The 17,260-nt window shown below is 38.0% G+C and overlaps 1 protein-coding gene across 5 annotated transcripts in view; it reads left to right on the forward strand.

The window, feature by feature from the left end:
• The window catches only part of POLA1 (DNA polymerase alpha 1, catalytic subunit), a 606,439-nt gene that overhangs the window by 240,957 nt on the left and 348,222 nt on the right, over positions 1-17,260 (forward strand). For all 5 annotated transcript variants that reach the window (XM_058186076.1, XM_058186077.1, XM_058186080.1 and 2 more), the window contains 2 exons: positions 8,800-8,832; positions 9,736-9,828. In XM_058186076.1, the coding sequence (XP_058042059.1) occupies positions 8,800-8,832; positions 9,736-9,828 (126 nt within the window). The remainder of the gene's footprint in view (positions 1-8,799; positions 8,833-9,735; positions 9,829-17,260) is intronic.

Raw genomic sequence — 17,260 nt, forward strand, 5'->3', positions numbered from 1 at the left:
TCAAATGGAAAATTGTATAAGAATAATTATGATGTGTTATGGAAAAAATTCAGAAGGAAATGAATACTTGGAAAAATTACAATTATCTTTGTTAGGAGAATAGCAGCTATAAAATGAATGTTTTGCCTAAATTCTTGTTCTTGTTTCAGATGATACCAATAATTAAGAAAGATAAAAATTTGGAAGTAATGGAGGATAAAGTGGAAGTAATTAGTCAAGCAAATCAGTATTTGGATAATAAAGTTGGAGAGCTTCAAAATAAAGTGGATAAAAATGAGGATCATGTGGTGGTATTGCAATATAGGCGTTGGAGAAGGCTTTGAGAATTAGGGGTCTTCAAGACCGGAAGGAAGAAGATCTTAAAAAGTTATATCAGAAGCCTTAGCTGAAATGTTAGGCATGGACCCTCGAAGTTAATTTTCAAATTGATAAGGCATATAGGGTTAATTCTTGGGTAGCGAGGCAGAAAAAGCTCCCAAGAGATATTGTAATTTACTTTTTAACTTCTACAATAAGAAATCAGATTTTGCAAGCTACATACCAAAAGAAATTGCAAATAGCAGAACAGGAGGTGTTGGTTTTGAAAGAGATCCCTGCTAAAATGTTAAAGGATAGAAGGGATTTTAGGTTTTTTACACAAGAGCTTAAGAAGCATCAGATTCAATATAGATGGGAGGTTCCAATTGGTTTAACAGTATTTTTTCAAGGCAGGAGATATCGAATTGATACTGAATTGAAAGCAAAAGATTTTCTTTTTAATGTATTGAAAGTGGATGTAGAAACAGTGGATAAAAGTCTTCAAGAGAAACAGAGTGGGGAAGCTGAAACTGCACCTGTGATATCAGTACCTCAAGAACAATCTCAAGAACAAAGAGTGACAAGGGGAGCTATTAGGCGTAAGGAGATGGAGGAACGACTTCAAAGACAGGAACGGGATTCTACTACTGAAGCTGTGGAGGAGCCAAGCCGAAGAGTGAGGGTCTTCAGCTAATTGCTCAGAAGCTTCAAGAGGCCAGAGATGGCAAATAAATTTTTGACATGGAATGTTAATGGTTTAAATTCAGCACAGAAAAGAAGAAAAATATTCCATTATTTGAAACAATTTAAAAATGATGTGATATGTTTGCAAGAGACACATATAAAATTATCAGATCAGAAATATTTGATTAATTCGAAATTAGGTAAACATTTTGTTTCTTCTGCTCCGAATAAGAAAAATGGTATAGTTATATATTTGAAGAAAAATATATCAAGTAAATTAATTGAAACGGATATTCAAGGAAGATATATTGCTATTGAATTGATTTTAGAAGGAAAAAAGACACTTGTGATTGGCATATATGCACCTAATCAACAACAAGAAAAATTTTATAAACTGTTACATGAAAAATTGATTTTTTGGGACTATAAAACATTTATTATATTAGGGGATTGGAATGGTGTAATGGACACTAGAAGAGATAAAAGAACTCTTTCTAAGAAAATTCCTATGCATGCAAAATTGCCTAAATCTTTTTTTGATTTGATGGAAGATTTTGAGTTGAAAGATATATGGAGAAGGCAGAATTTTGATGATAGATTATTTTTCGGACAGGCATCAATCTTTTTCACGTATTGATTTTATATTAATTACCAATGACTTGCTTTCTAGGGTTAGGAAAACAAAGATATTTCCAAGGTGTTTAACTGATCATAGTCCGGTATGGATGGAGTTGCAATATGAAGGTGGAAGAAGATCATGGAGAATAAATGAAAATTTGTTTAGATATGAGGATAATGTAAATCAATGTAAAAAACAAATGAAAGAATTTTTTGATTATAATTTGGGAAAGGAACTTGATAGAATTGGTGTGGGACCGGAGCAAGGCCTTTATGAGAGGAAATTTGATATATATTAATAGTAGACAGAGGAGAAAACTACAAAAACAGCGTAGGGATTTAGAAGAGGAAATTCAGAGGAAACAACAATTATTGGTATATAATCCACATGATTTAAAAACTACTGAAGCGATAAAGATATTACAGAGTCAATTTAATATGTTAATGGCAGATCAGGTGGCAACCAATATACAATATGCTAAACATAATACTTTTTGTAATGCCAATAAATCAGGAGGTGGTTGGCTTATATGTTAAGGAAAAGACAGAAAGCACGTACTATTGAAGGAATTGAATACAAGGGTAAAGTGCGATTTCAACAGGATAAAATTAAAAAAGCTTTCTTGGAATATTATACAAATTTATATGCCAGAGATACAATATTGAATATGGATATTGATAAATATTTGAAAGAATATAAAGTTAAAGGTTTAACTAATGAACAAAGGGAAGAGTTGAATCGGCCTATAACTTCTGAGGAAATTATTTTGGTAATAAACCTAATTAAAATAGGGAAATCCCCAGGCACAGATGGACTTACAGCAATATATTATAAAAAGTTACAGGATGAGATAGTTGGTCCACTTATGGAGTTATTTAATCAGATATTGATGGGAGGAGGAGTACCACCATCATGGAGGACTACTTTTATTTCATTGATACCAAAAGAGGATCAGGATTGTACTAAGCCTGGGAATTATAGACCGATTTCACTCTTGAATAATGATTATAAGATTTTGCAAAAATAATGGCAAATAGGTTAATGGAAATTGTACAACAAAGGATTCACACTGACCAGTCTGGTTTATAAAAGGGAGACAAATGAGGAATAATGTTAGGCAGATAGTGAATTTATTGGAATATTTGGAAAAGAAAAATCAGATTCCGCAGCGTTTATATTCTTGGATGCAGAGAAAGCTTTTGATCGTTTGCATTGGGAATTTTATTTAAATTATCAGACAAAATGCAATTTGGAAATGGTTTTATACGAATACTTAGGGCAATTTATGGAGAGCAAACAGCTCAGATAATAATTAATGGTAGTTTGACAGATAGTTTTAAAATTGCGAAAGGAACAAGGCAGGAGTGTCCTTTATCACCTTTATTGTTTATTTTATCTTTGGAACCTTTATTGGATAAGATAAGAGAGTTAAGGGAGATAGAGGGTATTAGAATTAGAAGATATGAATATAAAGTTAGAGCATTTGCAGATGATTTGGTTGTTATGTTGACTCAGCCTATAAATTCAGTGTATATTTGTTGGAAGTAATTAATCAATATGGAAGGGTCTCAGGGTTTAAAGTGAATCAAAATAAAACAAAAGTGTTAACCAAAAATATGATTAAGAACCAGAAAGAAAAACTAGAGGAAATAACAGGATTTGAAATTGTAAAAAAGGTTAAATATTTAGGAGTCTTTCTTACTTCATCAAATGGAAATTGTATAAGAATAATTATGATGTGTTATGGAAAAAATTCAGAAGGAAATGAATACTTGGAAAAATTACAATTATCTTTGTTAGGAGAATAGCAGCTATAAAATGAATGTTTTGCCTAAATTCTTGTTCTTGTTTCAGATGATACCAATAATTAAGAAAGATAAAAATTTGGATGAATGGCAGATTGGAATTAATAAATTTATATGGGAAGGAAAAAGCGAGAGTTAAAATGAAAATAATGCAAGATACACGGAAAGAGGAGGATTAAAATGCCTAATTTAAAACTGTATTATGAAGCAGTTGTTCTTTCGGTAATAAGTGATTGGTTTAATTTGACGGAGGAAAGGATTTTGAATATAGAAGGTTATGATTTATTATATGGTTGGCATGCATATTTATTGTATGATAAGAAAGTAGATAAAGCTCTTAAGAATCATGTGTTGAGAATTTCTCTTCTGCGTGTCTGGAAAAATATTATTATAAGTTAAATTATAAAATTCCTATATGGGTATGTCCTCGCACGCAGTAGAGAATATAAATATAGAACAGGAACAAGAAATGATTACTTATAAAGATCTTTTATACAATGAGAGGAAATTTACAACTAAAATCTTTGGATACATTAAAGAAGAAGGAGGAATTATACTTGGTTTCAATATGGACAGTTAAAGGCTAGATGGAAAGAAGATCAGAAAATTGGTATCATTCAAAATGAAGAAAATCTGGTTAAACAAATTAGAAATCAAACTCAGGGGCATATAAAGAGATTGTATACTGTGTTGATAGAAATAGATTCTGAAAGAGATTTAATAAAGGATTGTATGATAAAATGGGCACAGAATATTCAAGAACCAATAATGTTGGAAACATGGGAAAAATTTGGGTTAGAAATGTTAAATTTACATAGCGCAGAATTTAAGGAAAATTTTTATAAGATGTTTTATAGATGGCATTTAGATCCTAAGAAATTATCATGTATGTATCCAGATATGCAAGCGAAATGTTGGAGATGTAATTGTGATGATGCTACATATTTTCATGTATGGTGGACTTGTAAGAAAATTAAGTCTTTCTGGATAAGAATCTGGTGGATTATGCAGAATGTTCTGAAGAAGAAGATAAAGTTTCTACCGCAATTTTTCCTTTTGGGAATAACAACGGACTGTACAGTGATTGAGACTAAGTTGATTCTGAACTTAATAACAGCAGCACGACTGTTGATTGGACAATATTGGAAGAAAAAAGAATTACCCACAATAGAAGAATGGATATTGAAAGTTTCCAATTTGGCTGAGATGGCTAAAATCTCAGCCTTCCTGAAAGACAGTACTCAAGAAAAATATTTAAATGAATGGAAGAACTGGATTGATTATATTCAAAATAGATATCGGATTAAGAAATTTCGGAGGCAAAGGTTAATGGGAATATGTCTGAGAACTTTAATATAAAAAAGCCACAAGAAAAGAATGTCCACTATCCCCTTTACTATTTATATTGACATTGGAAGTGTTAAATAGCAATACTAGACAAGACATAGAAATAAAAGATATGGAAATTAAAAAAAAGAAAAATACAAGCTATAGCCGTTTGCAGATGATTTGGTTTTCATCCTGGAAGTCCCGCAAGAAACTGAACCCAAATTAATTAAAAAAATAGAAGAATATGGTGAAGTTGCAGGATTGAAATTAAATAAAGAAAAAACTAAAATTTTAGTCAAAAACCTTACAGAAACACAGAAAAAAGAGTTAATGAAGAGGACAGATATTCAGATAAAGAAAGTTAAATACTTAGGAATTCAACTTATTGCAAGATGTGCAACCATTAAAGAAGATAATTACTATAAGCTGATTCAACAAATTAAAATAGATCTGGAGAAGTGGAAAAACCTGCAACTGTCGCTCACAGGAAGAATAGCTACTATAAAAATTAATATCTTGTCGAGATTATTATATTTATTTCAAACAATCCCTGGAAGCTGAAAAAAAATACTTTGAAGAATTAAATAAAATCATATTAAGATATATTTGGCAAGGGGAAAAAGCAAGAAGAAGTTTGAAAATGCTGCAAGATTCTAAAAATGGGTTTTGGGCTGCCAGATTAGGAGTTGTATTATCAGGCCTTGGTACTTACATGGGTGAAAGAATGGATCAGTTTGAGGCATCAAAGATTATTAATTTTGGAGGGACATTATTTTTTTTTCTTTTCTTCTTCCTATATATGTTTATATGTGTATATACTATATAATCTTTTTGTATGATGTTGTGACAAAATAAATAAATAAATAAATGATCTCCAATTGGGTTGGCATGCCTTCTTATGGTATGGGAAAAATAAAATACATAGTTACTTCCAAAGACATTGTATTAGAAATGCATTATCAGTATGGGTAAAAATTAAAGAACAACACTATTTGAAAATACCTATCTGGCTTTCCACAATGGAGGCACTGATACATCTAAATGTTATTAATATGGAAAAAAATACAAGATACAAAGATATTTTGAACTCAAAACTAAACAAGAATCGAGTAGATTGACATAGCATGGTGGCCACAAGTGCAGATACAATCTCGATATGAGAAACTAAAAAGTATGGTTTTTATAAAGAATTAACAGAATTAGATCAGATATTAACAGGGACAGATGAAAAATTAATAAAGAAAAGATATAGCTATTTACTAAGTATCAAAATGGAAGGTGAGCAAGTAAAGGAAACAATAGCATAGGTTAAAAATTTTGGTTATATAATAGAGGCAGAAATTGTGGGATAGGAATGATAAATAAACGATGTCAACTGCATATAAAGAAAATCTTTATAAAATGTTTTATAGATGGCATTTTTCACTCACAAAGTTGGCAAAGATGTTTAAGGACATGTCCGCTAAATGTTGGAAATGTCATCAGATAGCTGGTTTGCATGTGGCGGACATGCCCAAAAGCAAAAAAATGTTGGACAAAAATAAATGGAAAAAATGATAAAGCAACATATAGATTTAAAACCAGAAATGTTTTTGTTGGACATTTTACCAGATAAGTATAACAAGGGGAATACATACCATATTTTTGGAGTATAAGACACACTTTTTCCCCCCTAAAAGAGGGTGAGAATTTAGGTGCTTCTTATACACCGAATGTAGCCCAGCCCACCCTCCGGCCCCCACCCTTTGGCCTCTGCCAGCAATTTACCTCCCTGCAGCAGACAGGCTGGTTCAGCTTCAGCACAGCTTGTTTAACACAAGCAGCTGATTGTCGGTTGGATCGGCCTCCTGACCCTCAGCTATTTCAGGCTGCAGGGATTGCCATTGCCTATTGCCGAGCAGGCCTACGCTGTTTGCTGCAAGGAGGCAAATTGCTGGGAGGCAGATTCTTTTTCTTATGCTAATCAGTCTGTGGTGAAAATGAGAATGAAACTAAAGCAGGCTGTTTGCTCTTTGCCACAAGGAGGCAAATTGCTGGAAAGCAGAGGTAGTTTTTTTTTCTTGTGCTAATCAGTCTGTGATGAAAGTGAGAATGAAACTAAAGTAGGCAGTTTGCCGTTTGCTGCAAGGATTCAAATTGCTGGGAGGCAGAGACAGATTTTTTCTTGTTTTCCTCCCAAAAAAAGGTAGATGCGTCTTATAGTCCGGAGCGTCTTATATGGTATTTGATTTTACATGTATTAACTGCAGCTAGAATTGTATTTGCACAACAATGGAAAAATGAAGAGATCCCTACAGATGACAATGTGATTAAAAAAATACTAGAATGTGCAGAAATGGATAGAAATGGATAACACAATAAAGGAAAAGAAAGAAACTGAATACTTTTTGATGTGGGACTTATTTTATCAATGGTTAGCTAATAAAAATAGAAGTTAGAAACATGGAAATATAAGAAAAGGACTAATGATACAAGGGAGGTTTGTTAAAATGGATAAGCAATTATTATTATTTTTATTATTATTAGAACTAATACCAATGTAATGAATATTGTTATAAACACTTTAATTATTATTTCCTAAAACTATTTGTACCCAGACAACATACTGTTTAACTGAAAATGGACTTTTTATATGTTACAAAAATTATATTAAAAAAAAGAAAAGTAAGTTCAGTAAAGCCATGGGAAATGGAGTGAGGAGGAGTAAATGGAATCTGGGATGTTAGCAAAGTAGGCCCAATGCCTGTGGAGACCCAGCGGAGCAGGAATGGGGGGAAAGATAGGCAGGGTGCATGTTGCAGCGTCTCTGCAGTCAGTCGTAAGGGTGAATGACGACTGTGGTGCTGCACCATGCGTAACCTTGGGACAAGGTTGTACATACTTTTTTTTGGGGGGGGGTCGCTAATTTTGAATGGTTGCTAATTGAATTGTTGTAACTTGAGGAATACCTGTATTACATTATGAAAAGGGCCCCAAACAAAAAGTTTCCTAGTGACCAAACAGTTCCTTTTTCTTTATATTGTAACAAAAATTATGCAATTAACTGTGCCAAAGGTGCTTTTTCAAGAGGCAACTGGACTTTCTAGATTTTTTGTCTTCTTTTCTTTTCTTTGAATACATTTCGGTTCTCATCAAAGAAGCTTCTTCAGCTCTGACTGGATGGTGGAGAATGGAAGGATTTATACTCCTTGCAGATAGCTCGTCATTTGCATTCTTCTAGCGAGTCGTTAAGTCACCTGGAGGTTTATCTGTGTCCTCAGAGTCACCTGAGTTGTGCAAATGGGTGTGGAGCCTCCTTGGAACTGTTGAAAGAACTGTGTTATGGATTGGAGATAGATGATGTTGTATCCCTCCCCTTCTTTTGAGTGAGACTGTTCAATAAGGCTGTTCTAAAAAACATCTTTGGGACAGGGATGAAATCTACTTACCTTCCTTACTGGCTCGGGAGTGCACGTGTCACATGCGCACGCAGACTTTCTTTGCATGCACAGAAGGTAAAAAGCACAGGAAAGTTAAAACCAGGAAGTTATGACACCCGGGCCATCGCTACTGGATTGCCGAATTACCGGCCGTGATCGCTACCAGATTGTGCGATCCGGTCCAGTCCGGTAGCATTTCACCCCTGCTTTGGGACAACCATGACCTGGATGACTGAGAATTTCCATAGACATTTATGCAATTAACTGTAAGTCACTGGATAATAAATATTTTGGAAGAAGTTTTTCTTTTATGGGTCATTCAGTGTTTGATGATGCTGCATACCAGTCACATTGATAAACAATATCCTGAAGAAAGGAAAAATAATATTAATATATTGGTGATAATATATTATTCTAATTTGCGATGCATTCATTTCCATAAATACCTGAAAGATATGTAAGCTTTTCTCTTCTTTTTATTTCTTTTTTTTTGTATAATCTATAATTTTTGGCATGAATGTGTCAGATATGGAAACTATATTTTATGTTTTGTAAATTCAAACATCTAAAGTTTATTTCCTGCTAGGTATGTCTTACATTCTGTACCCTATGCAGTAAATAATTATAATTTCTTTGTCTTTTCCAGATCTTAATGCATACTAAGGAGATGGTACAAAAGGTAATACAATTATGTTTTCTTTAAATATAAATTCTTAAATAGCATAAATTAAAAGAATAATCTAATATGAACTAAATACAAAGTATCTCTGGATATATAGTTTATAAATGTAATCCTTATTGATGAATTATAGCTTCTTGACTCCAAAGTTCTATAAAGTAAATATGATCTAATCCAGCGATGGCTAACCTTTTTGGCACTAAGTGCCGAAACTGGAACGCGTATGTGCACGTTGGAACCCAGAAGTGAGCAGCTGGCCGGTGCACATGCCCACAGAGCGGGCTCTGCGTGCCACCTCTGGCATGCATGCCATAGGTTCGCCATCACTGATGTAATCTCTCTGAAGACTGAATGTCTATGGAGATCGTCAGTCATCTAAGTCATGGTTGTCCCAAAGGTGTTTTTTTTCAAGAGGCAACTGGATTTTCTGGTTTTTCTTTGAATGAGAAGCAAAACATCTTCAAAGGAAAACCAGAAAGTCCAGTTCCTTCTGAAAAAAGCACCTTTGTGACTCTGAAGGCTTGAGTTTCATTATTAATAATGAAACTCAAGCCTTCAGAGTCACAAAGTAATGCTTAGTTGTAGTCTAATACCTGCATATTCAAATGCCTTATTGAAGTAAACATTTTTTTCAGCTTCACTTATTATTTTGTAGACTTGGAATATACTTATTTTTTCTGGGATAGTTCAACAAATTGCTGCTGTTAGATCCAATAAAACTAGGGGTCATGAAGTCTAGTTAGAAAAGGCCAACATAGAAACAAACCACCAGTTTTTTTCAGTATCACACTCCAGTTTCTGCCTACTTTGAGCTTTTTTTCAAATCAGACATTTTTAAAAAATACAAGCATTTTTGGATACTATTTTAAGTAACTTCCTCTCTTTCTTTCTCCCATCCCGCAGATGAATCTGGAAGTGATTTATGGTGATACAGATTCCATCATGATAAATACAAACCTTACCAAACTTGAAGAAGTATTTAAACTGGGAAACAAGGTAAAATCTAGTACTGCAAACTTTCTAAGTGATTTATATGGAAGTGCTTCTGTGTACCAACTATATTACAGTTTTTCTGAAAATATTATGGTCTGGCATTAGCCTATGGATTAGCTTTCTGGACCTTTGCATAGGGATGAGCAAGGCATTATTATTATGGTCTGTCTCACAGTCAGCCAGATATTCAGACTGGATTTTTCTCTATGATATTATTATGGTTCATCACATAGTCAGCCAGAAGTTTAGACTAGATTTGGCATTTTTATCCATCTATCAAGTCTTCCTAAGGACCTGGGATAGGCAGAAGTAGATGTTTGAGGGTGTTGCAGATATTGTAAGCTGTTGTTTTTACTGTATATTTGCAATGTTTCTTGCTGCCCTTGGTTGCTCAGCCAGATGTCCAGGAATTTCAACACCTAGTGTGGTCCTGGTTGACTGGGCAATGATTGAGCCAGTATAGGGTTTCTGTAATTTAGATCTCATCATATTTTTTATGGGAGAGACATTCTTTGCCTGATTCCTGATGAGACCTATCCATTATAGTTGAATCTCTGGCAAAGCTCTCATCTTCCTCAGAGCACACACTCCTCACTACTATGTCAAAGTAATGCCTTACTGGGGGATGATTGTTTGTCGCAGAGTCAGCCAGCTGTTCAGATGGATTTGGAATTTTTGTCTGCCTACTGAGTCCTTTCCAAGGACTTGGAATACGCAGATGTGGATGTTCAATGTTGTTAAAGGTATCTTTGCAAGATATACTGTCAGCTTGCCTCATCAGATCAATGTTTAAGAAAATAAATACCCAACTCCATCATTTTGAAGAGATTGGTAATTTTTACTAAACATGTCAGATTGCAAAAGCTAAGCCAGAACTGAAAGTATACTAAAAACACAGACGTCATATCCTCTCCTGAACCCTCCTCCCACTAGAGTTCAAACAGTCATAATCCAATGTCATCTTCCTCCTTGGCCACGTGTAGTTTCACTTCCGATATTCTCCCTCTGTCAATCTTCTGGATGGAATACGAAGCAGGCAACTCCCGTTACATTCACGCGCCAAATCAGTTCAAACGTCTGTTTGAAAGACTATCTCTCCCCCCCCCCACATGCAATGTCAGCTGAACGCTGGCAACAATACAAACCTCCCCCCTCCTCCATAAATCATGTAAGACCTTCAGTAAGAAGAAAACCTTTAACGAAGTAATAAAACAGTAAAACAGTCTAGTAGGAAAAATACACTTAAATAAAGCGGAGGCTGACATTTGGCCCTCCTTTGAAAAAAGATGTTAGTCCTGGAAAAGAAAAGAGAAATGTTAGGGTTTATCAGGATATTTGTCATAAAATTGTCCTAGCTTTTTGGGGGCACGAACATCTTCTTTGTTAACCCATTCTGCTTGTGATAGAGGAAAGTGTTTCCAAGCTACCAAATACTGGATTTTATTTCTATATTTTCTAGAGTCTAGGATTTCCTTAACTTCAAAATGTTCTTCCCCTTCTATGAGGATCGGTACAGGGGACCAAGCTAACATGGAAAACTGGGTGAATTCTTCTCAAAGATTTTGGCAGTTCTAGTTGGACAGTCACTGGATTAATGATTTTCACAATGGGGAATTGTCCCACATATTTGGGCCCAAGCTTTTTCGATTTCTGTGTAGTTTGCAAATATTTAGTGGACAAGAAAACTTTATCTCCTACTTGGAATTTTTTCTCAGGAGCTCTCTTTTTATCTGCTTGTTTCTTGTGTGCGCGATGTGCATCGTCTATTGCTTTGCGTGTAATTTTCCATGTACTTTGCAATTGCTCTATCCATTCAGCCAGTGATGGAATCGATGGTTTTTTTTCAGGGAGTTCAGGAATGGGGACAAATTCTTGACCTGAAGCCACTTTGAACGGAGTGAACTCAGTACTGCTATGAACAGAATTATTGTAGGCTACTTCCGCAAAAGATAGTAGGTCCACCCAATTATCTTGTTGATAATTAATGTAACATCGTAGATATTGTTCCAGTACCAAGTTTGAGCGTTCACAACCCCCATTAGTTTGAGGATGGTGGAAGGAGCTTAATCCTTGGGCGGAGCCTATCAGTCACAAAAATTCTTTAAAAAATTGAGAAGTGAATTTCACCCCCTGGTCTGAGATTATCCGTTCCGAAACTCCATGGAGTCTGTAGATGTGTTGCACAAACAGCTTTGCCAAAGTTTTTGAAGAAGGTATTTTGGAACATGGGATGAAGTGCACTTGTTTGGAGAACAGGTCTGTAACTACCCAGATCACTGTATTGCCTCCACTTTCGGGTAACTCCACTATGAAATCCATGGATATTTCTTTCCATGGGGCTTCTGGTTGGGCTACTGTTTGAAGCAAACCATGAGGCTTCCTGGTGGTCTTTTAGCTGCTGCACAAACAGGGCAACTCGCTATATAGGATTCAATGTCCTTTTTAAGCCTGGCCACCAAAATTGTCTTTTCAGGAGGTGTAAGGTTTTCACGAACCCAAAATGTCCAGCCATTTTAGCATCATGGCAGCGTAGAAGTATGACCTCCCTCAGAGATGCAGAGACGTACAACTTTGCCCCTACCCAAGCCAGTCCATTGTGAAGAGTACACTCGTGCGAATGGGCTAAGTACCAGTCGTCCTTGTTTAAGGCTTCCTTCAGCAACTTGGTGAGGTCATCTGGTAATGATGCATCGGTTTGTACCTGGTTACAGGTAATTGCCGGGGCAGCTAGTTGTTGAACTGGGAGTATAGGGTGCGCCACTTCCTTGCGCGTAGTATTGTACTGAGGTAAATGGGAAAGGGTGTCAGCCAGGAAGTTCTTTCCCCCTGGAATGTATCGCAAGGAAAAGTTAAAACGGTTAAAGTATTGGGCCCATCAAACTTGCTTTGGCGATAGTTTTCTGGGAATTTTCTGGGCCTCTTTAAGTTTTTATGATCAGTCCACACTTTGAAAGGGTGTTTGGCTCCCTCCAAGAATTGTCTCCATGTTTGGAGAGCCCAATGCACTGCAAAAGCTTCTTTCTCCCAGATGGCCCATCTTTGCTCAGTTTCAGTGAGCTTACAAGATGTGTACGCGCATGGTTGAAGCTCCCCTTTCACATTGTTTTGGAGTAAAACAGCTCCGACTGCCACATCATTAGCATTTACTTGAACCACAAATGGGGACTCCATGTCAGGGTGCTTGAGGACCGGCTTGGCAGCAAACAATCGCTTCAACTTTTCAAAAGCGGCCTGACACACCATTGACTATTCCAGTGGTAAGGAATGTTTGGGCTTAGTATTTCCTTTTGTTTTGAGGAGATTGGTGATTGGCAGGGCAATGTCAGCAAACAAGGGAATGAACTGGCAATAGAAGTTAGCAAATCCCAGGAAATTTTGTAACTCTTTGCGGGTGCGAGGGGGTGCCCAGTCTAGTACTGCCTGGACTTTTGCGGGATCCATCTCCAAGCCCTCAAGAGGAAATACGGTATCCCAGGTAATTGATTTTCGTTTGATGAAATTTACATTTAGACAATTTTGCTTAAAGCTCAGCAGCCAGTAATTTTTTGAGTACTGCTCTTACTAGCTTCACATGCTCCTCCCTGGTCTCCGTGTAGATAAGTATGCCACCAAGATAAACAAGAACCCCTTTAAACAAATGTTCATGGAGCACTTCATTTATTAGTTGCATGAAAATTGCAGCGGCCCCTTGCAATCCAAAAGGAAGAACTCGGAATTGGAAGCAACCAAGGGGACAATTGAACGCCGTTTCCCATTCATCCCCTTCTTTTATTCACACTCTGTAATACGCTTCACGTAAGTCCAGTTTGGTGAAGAATTTTCCTTTGGCTAAGTGGGCAAGCATATCCTTCATGAGAGGCATGGGGTACACATTCTCCACGCACACACAATTTAAATTTCTATAGTAGACTATTAAGCGAAAAGTGCCATCTTTCTTTTCCCGGAACATGACTGGAGCTGCAACCTGGGGCCTGGTCAGTTGAATGAATCCTCACTCCAAATTTTTATCTATAAAGTTTCGCAATTCTCCCAATTCTTTCTGGGTCATGGGGTATGATTTCGGTTTCGGGAGTTTCATCCCTGGAAGGATGTCTATAGCACAGTCTGTAGGCCTATGGGGAGGTAGCATGTCAGAAGCCTTTTCACTAAACACCTCTCGTAGGTCCCAGTATTTTTTAGGAATTATTTCCTCCCCCTCCAGCCGTTCAAACATCAACCCCAGTATCTCAGTGGGATTGGGGTCAGGGGTTTTTAAAGTTAACTTCTCCTTCTTTTGCGCCCTTGTGTGGAGTCGCAACACCCCTGTTCTCCAGTTTATTTTCGGGTTCCATTTCCGGAGCCAGGAGAGACCCAGTACGAGTGGCTGGTCCATCCCTGGGGCCACAATAAAGTTTATGATTTCTCAGTGGTCTCCTATGGCCATCTCTATGGGTTCTGTCACAAAGTGGGCTGGGCCTCCCCCCACCACTGACCCATCTAGCTGTCAAAAAGCTATGGGCCTGCTCAACGTTTTTAGCTTTAGTTCCATTTTCTCCACCACCATGGGCTGCTGATACATCGGGTACACCCAGAGTCTAAGAGGGCTAGCATTTCCCCCTGCATTCCCGAGGATGGGATGCAGTTTTACTGGAATGGTAAGTGGGCCACCTTTCCAACTCACCAGGAGATCCTCGTCTGATTCCGAAGATGGCTCACTTTCATCTGACCCGGAAGGAGTCCCAAGTTCCTCCTCGATGAGAGGAGGGTTCTTGGCGACATCCGCTCCGCTCTTTGCGACCTCTTGCGGTTTAGTTTCCGCCTGCACCGTTGCTTTTCTGCCACTAGGGGTCATCTTTGGCGCCAGCTTTACGTGACAATCAGTCGCTCAGTGGCCTTCCTTTCCACATCTGAAACAGCCCGTGGTTTTCTTCTTTCCACCTTCCGCTGCAGCAGAATCCTTGGGCGGTTCTCTGTGGAACTGAATTGGGGTCTGCTTCCAAGCGCGATCACTTCGCAGGCGGTCCTTGGCTAGGTCGATCTCCATTTCTGCTGCCAGGGTGTACCAGCCATGTAGGGTAGTCAGGGACGCTCGGGCTCTGCACAACTTATATAAATCCCTGTTTAAGCCGTCTTTATATATGTCCAAAAGAGCCACTTCCGACCACCCTCTCATGAGAGGCACCAGATCGCTGAAATCTTGTTTGTAGTCAGCCACTGGTCTCCTCCCTTGTCTGATGGACCTCATGCGAATCTTGGCCTTCTGATCTGCCAAGGGGTCCTCAAATCTCATTCTCAGGGCTGCCATAAAGTGGTGGTAGTTCCTCAGGAGAGGGGAATTCTCTTGGTACAAGGACACGTACCAGGAAGCCGCCCTTCCACTCAAGACGAGTCACGCTTCTCACTTTAGAGGCTTCTGACAGATAATCTTCACCCCATTCCTGCATGTGGTTGTCCACCATAGCCTGGAATAACCCTAATTCCTTAGGGTCCCCATCAAACTTCCCGGGAATTGTGGGAATTTTAGGTTTTTTGCTTCTGCAAGGCAATATTTGTCCAGCAGGGGTCCCCTGGCCTCTATAAAAATCTGCAGCCCCTGGAAAACGCAGCTCAGGCTCTCGTTCCTCCAGAATTTCTCTTCTGTATGCCGCTCCCCTGGTGGCTGTCAAAAATTCTGTTTCCACTTCTTCTCCCTCCCTCCAGGGATTCTGGGTGGGGACCTCATACCTTTCACGGTCTGCCAGTCGCTCTGTCACCTCACGATACAGTCTGACTGCTTCTGCAATTTGTAACTCATCCTTAATTAACTGTTCATGTTGCCAATCTGAGAGTTTCTTTTCTGCTTACGTCTTGTAACTCCGAATGGAGTTCCAGACTCCCTTGGGTCTGGAAGTTTTCCAAAACCCAGTTTGGCCTTCTCCCGTCTCTCCTCTATTTGTAGTTTCTCCAGCCACTCTGCAGAAATTCCTGAATACTTGGGAGGGCCTGATGTGGCTGCCAAGCCTGTTCCCATCTCCTCCGGCTCATCTTCTGGGGTTGGCTTTCTCCCCAGAAAAGTTTCCTTATCAGCTCCTCTGGAATAGTCCTGGGATGAGATGTCTGCTAGCTGTTCATTATCAGCTCCGCATTCATGCTCCGACATCGTTAAGAAAAACTTTTCAGTCCCCTAGGTTGTGATCCTGGATGGCTGATTTTTGTGAGTTCTGGCTTAATGTCAGCTTGCCTCAGATCAATGTTTAAGAAAATAAAGACCCAAGTCCATCATTTTGAAGAGATTGGTAATTTTTACTAAACATGTCAGATTGCAAAAGCTAAGCCAGAACTGAAAGTATACTAAAAACACAGACGTCGTATCCTCTCCTGAACCCTCCTCCCACTAGAGTTCAAACAGTCATAATCCAATGTCATCTTCCTCCTTGGCCACGTGTAGTTTCACTTCCGATATTCTCCCTCTGTCAATCTTCTGGATGGAATGCGAAGCAGGCAACTCCCGTTACATTAACGCGCCAAATCAGTTCAAACGTCTGTTTGAAAGACTATTTCCCACCCACACATGCAATGTCAGCCGAACGCTGGCAACAGTACAAACCTCCCCCCTCCTCCATAAATCAAGTAAGACCTTCAGTAAGAAGAAAACCTTTAACGAAGTAATAAAACAGTAAAACAGTCTAGTAGGTGAAATACACTTAAATAAAGCGGAGGCTGACATATACGCAGTTCGGAATAAAACAGCTTTTTGAATGATAGTGAATTTGTCAATGTGAATGGTGCTCAAGTGGTGCTCCAATTATTTTGGGATTGTACCCAAGGCGTCTATGACTATTGGTGTTTGCAAGTCTTTGTATCTTGTTATTTTCCCTAGTTTTTTCACTTCTATTCTGCTGTCTCCAGTACTACCAGATTCATTATCCAGATTTTTTGTCTTTCTTATTGACAGGTGTTAAGTTTTGTGGTGTTTAGGGATGTTTTGTGTGGCAGGTGCCTGTCTGTTTGAATTCTAAAGGCACAGAGCACTTTAGGTTCTTTATTTTCTATACCTTTCTTTATTTTATGGTCCCAGCAGTTCTTGCTTGCAGGTAAAAGGAGTTTCTTGCAAATCTTCCAGTGCTACTTATTGGAAGTATTCCAATGCTTCTTATTACTACTTTGTCATGCCTTTGTTTATAGCGACGGAAGAGAGGTAAAAGAGCTGGGATCTTAAACAGATTAAGAAGTCGCATTAAAACTCCTCTGCCTTCAATTTTCCTAATATACGCTCACTTGCAAATAAGATGGATGAAATACTCCTCTTAAACAAATACTATTCTGATTTTCGTAATTCAGCAGTCCTATGCTTCTCTGATACCTGGTTAAATGAATCAATTGAAAATAGCAGCCTGAACATTCCAGGGTTTCAGATTGAACGATCAGACAGGGTTCCAGAAACATCTGGTAAAAAGAAAGGAGGAGGCTTATGCCT

Source organism: Ahaetulla prasina, chromosome 5 (assembly GCF_028640845.1).
Source record: "Ahaetulla prasina isolate Xishuangbanna chromosome 5, ASM2864084v1, whole genome shotgun sequence".
NCBI lineage: Eukaryota > Metazoa > Chordata > Lepidosauria > Squamata > Colubridae > Ahaetulla > Ahaetulla prasina.